Source organism: Acanthisitta chloris, unplaced genomic scaffold (assembly GCF_000695815.1).
Source record: "Acanthisitta chloris isolate BGI_N310 unplaced genomic scaffold, ASM69581v1 scaffold30560, whole genome shotgun sequence".
Taxonomy (NCBI): domain Eukaryota; kingdom Metazoa; phylum Chordata; class Aves; order Passeriformes; family Acanthisittidae; genus Acanthisitta; species Acanthisitta chloris.
Genome location: NW_008652732.1, coordinates 1,541 through 13,507, shown reverse-complemented (window position 1 = coordinate 13,507; position 11,967 = coordinate 1,541). Strand labels below are relative to the sequence as shown.

Here is an 11,967-nt window from a genome sequence, read left to right as displayed (position 1 = left end):
AATTTAAAGGCACTTGGATTTATTAGACAGTCACATGCAGTCTTACCAGTGAATGTGCATCAGAGACTCTCACAACCACCTATGTCAGAAAAGGACACCACATCAGGATTTGCAAAGAAGGTTAATGATAGGAGGCTGATGCTTCTTAGAATTAATAAAACATATATACAGACTGCTAACACTGTGTCCTAGGTTACAATGTAAGATGTAACCAATAACATGTATTCTATTATCATCTTCACAAGCTGTTAAAGCAGGTGGGGCAGTGCTCATTATTTTCTAGCATGACTCATCCCTGATAACACCCTCAGGGGGCTGTCTCTGTTTAATGGGCTGTCAAGGACCCACCGAATGACCCATAGAATTACATAGTCCCATTGTGAGACGCTTCACCCCAAGGGGGGGAGCCAAGCATTCCCACCTGGATGTAATCTGGGGTTTGGACAGCACAGGGAGCCCTTATCTACTGGATTCCCAGAGGACAAGAGCTACCACTGAGCCTTCAGGTGAAGACCAGATCTACAGAATCACTGCTCCAATAGAACCATCACTCCAGGAGGACTGCAGCAACCATTTAATCGGACTACTACCAACACCTGACAGGGTGTCAGGTTGCTTTCTGACTCTGTCAGTGGTTTCTTTTTGTACTGTTGCTTTTTTTGTTTTGTTTTGTTTTCCTTATTAAATTGTATTTCTGACTTGGAGTCTTTCACTGGTTTGCTTTCAAACCAGTACACACTGTCATTAATGAAAGCACACCTGGGAGCACTGGCATAATAAGTCAGCCAAATTCTCTTTTATTTGGTCACTATTAAAGACATTTGTTTAATCATCTTAAAAGGGACTTGCTTTTTCTGGTAAATCACTGAGCTTTAAAAGCTGCTTCTTCCTCCTCTTCTCCAGTTTTCCCTTAGCTAGTGCTGCTTTCTTTGGAAGAACCTTCTTGGTTCTGGCTAGGTGGGAGCTCTTCTTCTTTGGCAAAGGTGGTACTGGAGTACTTCTAGAGATGTGTGCAACCTTCTCTCCCTGCCTTGGCTTGTCATGATTAGCCTCAGCTTTAACTCTCTGTCTCTCTTTACCAGACAGAGCTGGTGACACCCTTGATACTTTTATTTTGGTAGATGAGGTCTTTTTTGCTTTCTTAGAAGAAACTGTTGGGATGGCTGCAGTGAGGGTAGAAGATTTTTTCCAAGGTTTGGTTTTTGAAATTTCATTAAACAGCTCAAGGACAGTCTCTGAAGAAAATAATTAACATGGTTCAGCATCCCTGCTTTAAGGCAAAAGGCTAATTCATAGAGATGCTTGATAGAAGCCCTTATTAGAGCTACAGTTAAGAAAGATAGCTGACATTCTGAAAAAGGCAATGCACGCTATAAACCTCTCTTCTTCCATAAAAAGACCCTTGGGTTTCTTGGAAATAAAATGTTTAACTTTAGAAATTATGAATACATATTTAAGGAAAATTACTTTTAGACAGAGTATGATGAAACCCTGCACACTTGTTTGTCAGACTTAACAATATTAACTTTTCATATTACACTAATATCTGGAAATCACAGACAAGATAACCTGAACTCGCTAAACGCTGTTTCTCCTCAAGATGTAACTCCCGCCCTAGTCGGGTGAGATGGAAGGGGCCCAGGAGGAAGGAAGATTGACTCCCCTAGATGTATTATCTGAGTGGATTATTTGATTAAAGAAGCTTGTGACAGAGCCAGGGATAGGTGCTCAGAATTTCCCAGACCTAATCCAGTACCCGAATCAAAGCCATCAGTTCCCTTGTGATTCCCATTTACACTATTACTTGGCAACACTTAGGAAAAAAATCAGAGCCTGGGATTAAGGCATGGCATCTAGTAGACAGCAGAAGCACATGTCAAATGTGGCAACCGAACTTCAAGATTTCTCCTGCTCAGTGCTTTAGGTTTTAAGACTGCTAAAGATTCCTATCACCTCACTATAAGATGGTTATATGTTTTGCTTCACAGTAAAATCAAAGATGAGCAACTTACTTGCACATGGAACAAATGGTATCCGCTTGCTCTTTGTTTTCACCGGAACAGGCTTGTATTTATGCTTCCCTGGTGGTGCACTCCTTGGAAAACAGAAAGCCATATGCAGATGTCTGAGAGATTATAGAAGGGATGTTTATTTATTCTGTAGGCACATGTCAATCCTCTGTTGTCATTTGCCTCTGCTGGAAGACACATCAAAGCATTTTGGCACCTGAGTGCAACACAGGTGGAATTCAAGAGCCTAACACAGGGCTGCAAGCCATAACATCCCTGTCCCAAGAGCAGCTGGAAGGCTGCAGCTTCTCTTATTACCACCCTTCTGGTCAAATTTCTGCCATCAGACAGTCTAGACTGTCTTTGTCCAGCACCAATAGCTGGTTTGTCTGTGTGTGGGACGCTGGCCTGCCTGCGTCAACTTGCTGCCCATCACTGAATTCAAGGGTGCTGATGAGGTGTGTTCAGCAACGTGTCCTGCTGCTGCAGGCACAGCACAACACTGTTTCTAGAAGCCTGGTGGGTGCGTTGGTTGAACTTCAGATGATCGGTCACTTTGGGTTGTCCTCACCAATACTGGCTTGTGCATCCCACCTTGAAGTGAGGGAATCTCATTCATGCACATAAGGCTTGTCAGTGACAGTGCTCTGCACTCACTCATGGTGCAGCATAAGGATCTCTGTAAATGCAGCAGAATATTCCCACACAGTCTCACAAACATTAGCGCGACCTTCAAAAGGGGCTGATTCAGACAAAACATAGTGCTGCAGCAAAAGAGGTGGGAAAGGAAAGAAGCAGGCAAAGAGAAAGGGAGCACCAGTTACAAAGAAAATGTGCCCATGTTCCTCTCTTGACATTCCCTGACAAATTCCCACAGTACAAAAGCACAAAAAAAAAAAAAAGCAGCACATCTTCCCCAGTGTAAAGCTGTCACATGTTAAATGACAGGAAGGGAGGTACAAGAAGTGCAACACACCTGTGTTTTCTGTTACCCACCAAGGGAATTGGTGTAGCACAAATAGGAACAGGTTCTTCCAATTAGGGATGCTTGACAGCACAGAGCAAAGCAAAGCATGACCTAAGGCATCACATTTTCTAGTGATTAGTATTCTCTTTCAGAGTGTGACAAGAGCCCAGTACTTCCTCCATACTATTTCAATTAAAGAAAAAATTTACTAAAGCAGCATTGTTGGCATTGCTTGTGGAGATTTTCCTGGTGTGAGTTTTTTCCCCCTCCTCTCTAAATAACTTTGTAACTCATTTTCCCTCATGACTGAAGGAATTTGGTTCCAATCCTGGTAGCCACTCTGGTGTCTCCAAGAGTACTGACTGCTGGAGAGGTGTTGGGGTCCTTGCGAGGGACGGACTACAGCACACTAATATGATAGCCAACTTTATTTAGGGCACCTAACAGTATTTATAGTATAAAGCCTCATGTACATGCAGCTACACGCTGATCACACAACTTTGGATTGGTTGCTCTGCTTGTCAAAGCATAAAATTCTTACTTATGATAGGTTACAATTTTAAGCTGCATCCCGCTCTCACATCCTGGGAAACTGATAGCAAGCATTACATAGTGTATATGAGAATCTAAATACTAGCACTATTCTAGCTTGTTAGCAAAACGACTTATCCATAAGACAGTAAAACTAAACCAAACTTAGAAACCCTGGCAGCAGGAGAAAACAAGACCATTATAAAGTGTTGGATTGAGGACACAGGAATGTGTGAAGATAGAAACAAGGTCAGCAAGACCTACTTTGTGTGTCTTGATTTTAATTGCTTAAGCATTCCTTTAACTGTTGCTCAAGTTACAGCTCCTCAGCTAGCCAGGCCCCAACAGAGAGGCAAGCTGAAGTGGGGATAAATGGCACTGCTGCCATCAGTTTTCCTGGCAGGTTCCTAGGGAAGTCTGAGTTGCCATCAGGTAGGTGGCAGTAGCCCTGGCAATGTTTTGAAAGTAGGCAAGTGTGACTTGCTGCCCTTGCCAGCCTGCTTTCTTGCTGACATGTGGGCAGAAGGCAGGGGGTGCCTGGGCTGGACACACCTGGACTGCACCCATCAGAGGAGCCAGTCATCCCAGTGAGACAGAAACAGAAGAATCTTATAAACAGCATTAAAATATAAAGGAGAAAGGAGAAAAATCTCTGCTCATGATACAATCAGGAGAAGGCCAGAGTACAACCCAGGAGCTGGAGGTCTTAGGACTCTCTGCTCCAGAGCAAAGCACACTCAGGCTCCAGAGAAGCAGTCAGTGCTTTGCAAACCCTGGACAAGCCTGCAAAGTGCTTAAGCAAACAGAGAAGGGCAAAGCTGACAGAGCAGCATCCGGGCTAAGGTAAACAAAGGGTATTGGAAAATACAAGAATAAATTCCAAAGGGCCAAGGGAGTAAGTGCCTGGTCCTGCTCTAGAAGTGATAGACATGAAGCTTCAAAAGCGTAGGGTCTTCTTGGTGCATTAAAGAGTGGCATAGAGAGCTTTGTTTTATGAAATAGAGCATGCTCAATCTCTTGATGTTTATGCAGCTCACAAATATATGTTTTAGTTGAAAATATTACATTTTGGTCAGCACCAGTGAATGCAGTTCAAAAACTTGCTGGCAGGTGATAAACTGTTAAAGGCAAGAGACTCTTCAAGCAGTTACAGCAAGTAAAAGTCTCAAGTGTTTATTCCTATCACCTTGGTACAGAGCTTGAGTTACCTAGCTTTGGATTTAATTTCACAAGGAAAATAACTTGTTTTCTCAGTTTTGTTAATGTCCAAGATTTCAGCAACAGCACGCATTCACTACTTTACAGGGTGATTTGAAACTTATTTAATGCTTTTTAGCAAGATCCAAGAGCTTGAGAGAAGAAAAAACTGCGTAAGCATGCTTATTATTGTATACCCAGACTTTAGCAGGGATAACTGCTTAATGGAGAAAAACATTTTGCTTGGAAAAACTCATGTTCAGGCTCTAGTTATTATTTGAACACTGCATGAACCACCAGGTTTCACTGATCTTCATGAAGAAAACTGAGCAGTGGACTGTGATTTATTTATTTATATTAGCGTGCATTGTAGATATTTGATTTAATGACCCCAAAGGATATGGACTGTCATTTTGTATGTAACAGGCATGTAACCAAGGAGATATTCTTTTGATCCTTATTGTCTCAGAACTTCAAGATATCTGAACTCCATCTATTTCTGCGTGCATAGATATCATGAGTGAGGAATAAAGTTGCTAAAACTGCTTAAAGTTGCACCACAAGTACAATGGGTGAACAAAATACAAAGACTGGATGTGCAGGTCAGTGAGATTATGTATCAGTAGTACTTAATATTGTTTTACTGTGATAGCTGGAGAGCATATAGTCATTATAGAAGAATTTAGCATGGAAAAACATTTTTAATTACAAACCTTGCAGGATCAATAAACTTGTAGAGTAATCCATGTGGTGCATAAGCACTGGGATAAGAAGTAGACATAAAACACAGCTCAACTAAATGGAAGTGAATAAAGAAAACTGGTCTCAGATTCAAGTGCCCAAGCTGAATCGCAGTTCTCCATTTCCCTCTCTTTCCTGGCCTTTCACTAATTCCCGAGGTCAGAAATGAAAACCCTTTCAGTCATGCCTTACTTCCAAGAAGTGGGCTTAGGTCTCACTCTGGTCTGTGCAGGTAGACTCCCAGGGACACCAGAAGATCTCTTGGCTGCAGCAGGGTCCCACAGAGCACCAGCAGCTCTTGATCAGGCAGAGTGCCTGAGCAGGACCTTCATTACCTCATGGCTGTGGCTCTTCTTAAGGTTACTTTCCTCTGTATAAATGTGTATTTTTTAAAACTTGTTTGTAACAAAGAAGCAGCCAAAAGTTACAAATAGAAGGGAAGACTACACAAGAGATATTTAGCCATCTCATAGTTACACTAAAAAAAAAAAAATCCAACAAGGTCTAAATTGGCTACTCCATGGAAGACAGGAGGTTCTTTTTTCTGTACATACCAAGAGCAGCAAATATTGAGGGAAGTCAAAAGTAAAAGACTTCGTACTCTTTTGGAGTTTCTCAGGCCAAGGACAAAGGAGGTCTCCAGCTAGCTGGAAGACAGCTACTCCTTGTGCCTTCCCTTCAGCTCCCACTAGAACAATATCCAGGGAAATTACAGTATCTTGCAAGAGGCAAAACTGTTCTTGACTTTCAAATTACATAACAACACCATGTTGGTTTCTGAAAGAACCATCAGGAGAAGACATTTAACATCCACTCATTTCACATGTTGTTAGAACACTTAAAAATTTTACACATTTCATAGCCTTCATCTCCATGCAGATTTAACAGAACATGCAAGCCAAATGATCTAGGATCTTTTCATTGGAAGCAAATCTCTTTTCTGGTGAATGGTGAGGCATCAAATCTCACTAAAGCACACCTGTGTTCTCCAAAAACTTGCAGCTGCTTTTTGTATTACATAGCTCTGTGTCAGGAGGCTGTAGAAAAGTGGACAAATTATGCGTTGGTACTTCCACCTTGGTGAAAGATCTGATCATCCTGACCTTAGTAATAATGCCATGTGCTGAGGCCTTTACACTAAATTTTAAAATTAGTGGCTTTCCTGATCCCCAAATGAAGCCTTGGTGTGAAGTGATGTTGCTGTGAATAAGACTGAGGAATTTATACTAAGGAAGCAGGGGAATTTCAGATGAGCTGTAAGAACTCAAGTAAGGATGACCTGTTACAATGAAGAACTGAACTGCATTGATATGGTCTTTTGATTAATGAAATAGCACAGAAAAAAAACAACAACAAAAGGACAGGGAAAGGCTGCAACAAACAGGAGTTCCAACTCCTTAGAGAACCTGGAGTGTTCAGACTGCAAGTTCACATGAGGATCTGTCTCCTGAGCTCTTCATCAAGCTGATCTGCAATAGCCTCACAGGGCAGGAGACCTCTCTGAACCACAAACTAACCCTACCTGCTGTACTGAGACAGCCATAAATCTGTTTGTAGTGCCTGCTCTCCTGTAACATGTGAGGAGCCACATAATTTTACCTTTTCCCACCAACAGAGAATTGACAGTACAGTTTCCATAGAAGGTGTAGCTAGCACAATACCTACCTGCTTCATCCTCAGCAAATGAGATGATGAATTTGCTGTACGAACTGATCATTCCAGGGAAAGCACAAGTTGTTAGTCTGTAGAACAGACCCAGAGACTTTAAGGAGCTCTCTGCGTAGTTGCTTGTCAAGGCCTAGTTGTGATGAGCTTCCATAGCATATAGAACCAAGATTCTCTATATCAAGCAAGCAATGCAGAAAGGTATCAGCCTGCAGCAAGTATTATCAATCGTTTTAGCAGGGATCATCTTTATCAAATTTAGTGTTTTTAGAGAAGGGAATAAGATTAAACTATTAGAAGTTAACTCAGCATCTTCATAGATTCACTGGCATTCTTAGCACAGATCCTGGATAAGTTGGCTACCTTCATTTTATGTCATGAAACTTATTAAATAAAGACTTTGCCTCTGGTAATGTTAAAATTTAATTCAGCCCTTTCTCATATTGAATTATCAGATCCCAAAAAATTTCAGTCTTGTCCTCACTTTTTTACCTCTGAATCAAGTAGCTCACAAAGATCACAAATGAAATTCATTAAAAAACATAGATTAACAGCAAAATCCTATTCAGTTTTGTTGTTAATGGAGGATTGGGCCATTAAAAAAACAACAACCAATCAAAAAAACCCCTGGGAGTCACGTGGGTACTGGCATAGCAGAGAAGAACTGTTGATACTGCATACTCTGCACTTGCCAGCTCATACAAATGTTTCAGAAACATCTACATGAGCTTGAAACCAGATGGATTCATCTGGTTTCAAGCTCATCTGGTTTCCTTAATCCATCTCATGGATTAAGGAACATTATAATAATACCCAGTTCTTCTACCAGGCTTTGAAAAGAGCTTTACAAAGACCACCAATTTATACTCTTTTTCAAAGGCGGCAAGTAAGTTAGTCCATCACACCCACAGTCAGACCCAGAGCACAGTTTTTGGGTGCTCTGCTACAGGCACTCTGCTTGCTAGGACACTGCCTCTGCCCCAGGATTTGTTTCAGGATCTCAGTGTCAGCCTGGTCTACCCTCCTTTGCCATAGTCATGGCTCAGAGCTTCTGAAGAAAATACAGTTATCTCTTAAACCAAATCCATTGCATTCCTGACTTCTTTGGGAAAACTCTGTCTACAAAAGACACATGCTTTGAACTTAAAACACCTTGTTGGGTGCAGTGTGTGGCAGGGAATTCCCTGAATAAGCAGAGCATAATTTCATACCAACATTATAGGTATGAGGAAAAGGGATTTCTGCTCTTATGAAGTCAACAATTTCCATTTAACACATAATGTGGGATTAGGGTTAGCTTCACTGGAAAAATGGTGCTGTAGTCCACTAAATATACACATGTAATAAAGTCATCTTCTATAAGAAACGTCTCTTTACCCAAAGAAGAATTGTGATAAAGCTTTGTGTCATAGCAGTCAAAACCCTCCTTTGCTCTCCAGCCGTAGTTCCCTCCTTTAACAATCAGATTGATTTCTTCAAACCTGTTCTGCCCAGCATCCCCACAGAATATTCTCCCTCTTCTCTTTTTTATGATAGGGGTCCCCTCTGTCAACTGCACAGCACCACAAATTCCTGACCCTGTAAGCATAAACCTCAGGGCAGGCTTTGCGATCAAACACAAATGGATTATCAGGAGAAATGCGGTAAGGCTTTCCATCAGGGCTTTTTCCATCCACATCAATCCTCAAGACTTTCCCCAACAAAGTACTCCTAAAAAGAACAGAAGAAGAAACCCCAGCATGAGACTGAGCTGAAAACACAAGAATTGTTTTCCTCTTCCCCTTTTCCAAAGGAAAAGTTATCTGTCCAAAAGAAACAAACCCATTGTGGTATGTCTTGCAGCCTGCTGAAGTCAGAAGACTCTTTCCTCTCTAAACAACTTGGCTTTCAAAATGTAAAACTTTTACATTTGAAATACTGCATTGGACAGACTTGCAGATACATGAGCACTTTCAGGAAAACACTCTTAACTTTATTTTTCCACAGTCTCATTTCCAAACCCTTTATCTCAGTGAATAAGCTCAAGGTTTTCACCAGCCTTTCTACTTACTTATTTTGAGCTTTCCCAAATTTTCCAAAAGGGTCTCCAGCTTTCCCTCCATCCCCTGTGAATAGATACGTATAGCCATTCACACTGAAGAGCAGCTGCCCACCGTTATGATTTGCAGCTGGTTCCTCAAGCTCTAGAAGATTCCTTTAAAAGAATTTAAAAAACCCTCCAAAACAGGTAAAGTCCAGATGTAGCAACTGGGAAGGACTGAACATTTGGGAAGCTGCAGAAATATTGCATCACCATTCCTGCAAAAGAAAGCAGGAGTTCCCAGCGGTACAGACATGCCAGATTCGTCAAATACAATGCTGAGTGGCATCTCATTTTGTGTGAGCCTGCAGCATCAGACCACCTTCCTGCCATACAGCAGATCTCCTTTTGGTGTGGCATTGCTCAGGGAAATGTTTCCCATGAGCCATACAGCACTGCAGCTATGGCCTACACTGCATTAGCATCTCCTGTGCTTCAGAGCTCATCCATCACCACAGGCACAGGAGTGCCTGGAAACATAACAGCAAATACAGAATATGTTCCTCTGCAGGGGACACTTACTGCCCTTTTAACTTTGGTTGTGACAGGTGGCTTCTGCTTTCTTATAAGAAAATAAGCAGTTGGTCTTTCCTATAAGAAACAGTTGGTGAATTTGAGGGCTTCAGAAGCATCTTATTTTCTTTAGAGTTTCACAATCACCATAGGTGTGCTATTAACAAATTCTCCTTCATAACTGAGAATTTGCATTTTTCTTAGCAGAGAACAAGGCAGGTACACACACACATGACAGAAAAAAATGAGTGTACAGTACTGAAGTATCCCTCTTATCCTAAGGTACAAACCACTTAGGGCAGGTATTAATTCCATAATAGGTTTAAGGCTGGTACTGCTCTTTAGAAGACAAGAGTACAAGATGGAGAGAGATAATGACCAGGAAGCCTAGTTCCTGGGTCCTCTTTTCAATTCCGTTTTGGTTTGCTGTGTGACCTTGAGCCAACCTGTCTCTGGTAGCTCCATAGCAGGCCAGTCACACACATGAACCAGGGTGACTGGGAACATGCAGGTTCTGCAACAGGAAAAAATCTTAGAATGGTTTGGGTTGGAAGGAACTTTAAAGATCATCTAGTTCCAACCCCCCTTCCACTAGATAAGTTTTTTCATAGCCCCATCCAACCTGGCTTTGAACACTTCCAGGGATGGGGTATCTACAGCTTCTCTGGGCAACCTTTTCCAGTGCCTCACCACCCTCATAGTAAGGAATTTCTTCCCAATATCTCTCAATTTGAACCTACTCTCAATTTGAAGCCATTCCCCCTTGTCCTATCACTACATTCTCTTGTACATGGTCTCACCATCTTTCTTGTAGGCTTCCTTCAGGTATTGGAAGGCTGCAATTAGATCACCCAGAAGCTTTCTCTTTTCCAGACTGAACAATCCCAGTTCTCTCAGCCTTTCTTAATAGAAGGTGCTCCATCCCTCTAATCATCTTGGTGGCCCTTCTCAGAACTCACTCCAACAAGCTGATGACCTTCCTGTGCTGGAGATCCCAAAGCTGGATGCAACACTCCAGGTATGGTCTCATGAGAGCAGAGTAAAGGGGCAGAATCACCTCCCTTGACCTGCTGGCCACACTGCTTCAGATGCAGCCCAGGATGTTTGGCTTTCTGGGCTACAAGCACACATTGCTGGCTCATGTCCAGCTGCTCATCCACCAGCACCCCCAAGTCCTCCTCAATGGGGCTGATCTGTTCATCCCCCAGCCTGTATTAATACCAGTGCAGAGAAAAATGATTGCTCATCATGGCATACAGTAGCATTCAACATGAACTTTACCTTTCAGAGTACGGATCAGCTTTGTTGGCATCAGATGCCAAAACCTTCAATTCACTGATCCTTATCTTTTCCACTCGGTTCTTATCCATGTACATGTAATAGATATAAAACTTCCCATTGTAATTCTACTTGGGGTGGAAAGCCATCCCCAGAAAGCCTCTCTCATCTCCTAGCCATGAATAGCCAGCACCATACTTTTAATATCCAGGAAAGGCTCATCCAGCTGGCTGACATTGGGTAGGTAGACCCAGATGACGCCCACCTGCTCAGCTACGAACAGGCAGTGGGTATGGTCACTGGCATGCACCATGAGCTCTGAGTTCTGCAGGCCATTGGCCACCTCAGTCAAGCAAACCTAGACACAGCCCTTGCGATCCTCCACCACCGAGTCCAGGTTGCAGTTGAAGGCCATGTTCTTCAGCACATTGGGGAAGCAACAGCCCTCATTGTGGAGGTGAAGGAGGTTGCAAAAATGTGTTTGTCTCGCAGCATCCTTGGATGTGCTTATCACTTGTCAACAGGCTGATGGCAGAGTGGCAGCTGAAATGAAACTTGGAGCAGTAATCAAAACAGAGTCCTGGGAGGTTTCTTAGAGGTGCCCAAAGGTTTTCTGCATCATAGAGATGTGCAGCATATGGAGAACGTTCCTAGAAAGTAAAAGAAACTAAGTATGTGGCTGCATACACACATTCAGGAGAAGATGCAACACCTTCATGTAAGAAAACAGGTTAATAAAATGAAAAATTAGTAATGACAAGAACAAAGAGTCACCTTTGCTTTCCACCTGGAGTAGCAGAAAGTCACTCAGAATATGGCCAAAATGTGATTCAGAGATCAGTAGTAGTTTTCTTTACTAAAGCACAACGAGCTGCACCTAAATTATTCCCAACAAGAGTACAACTGTGGAGGCTGTGGATTCTCCACTCAGTAAGGTAGAACTGAGCAGTCTTGCAGAGGGGTGATCAGAGCAGAGTAACAGCCTG

General features: G+C 42.3%; 1 protein-coding gene across 1 annotated transcript; it reads right to left on the bottom strand.

Annotated features, from left to right (window-relative positions):
• Positions 1–834: 834 nt before the first annotated feature.
• Positions 835–11,631, bottom strand: LOC103805662 (HHIP-like protein 2; the record flags this gene model as incomplete). The annotated part of the gene is given in 10 exon segments (XM_009078321.1): positions 835–1,235; positions 2,013–2,095; positions 5,418–5,499; positions 7,111–7,243; positions 8,414–8,647; positions 8,649–8,820; positions 9,161–9,304; positions 10,985–11,165; positions 11,168–11,457; positions 11,459–11,631. Coding segments are annotated over 10 exon segments (1,893 nt in total), but the record flags the coding sequence as incomplete, so codon positions are not given.
• Between the last annotated feature and the right edge of the window lie 336 nt (positions 11,632–11,967).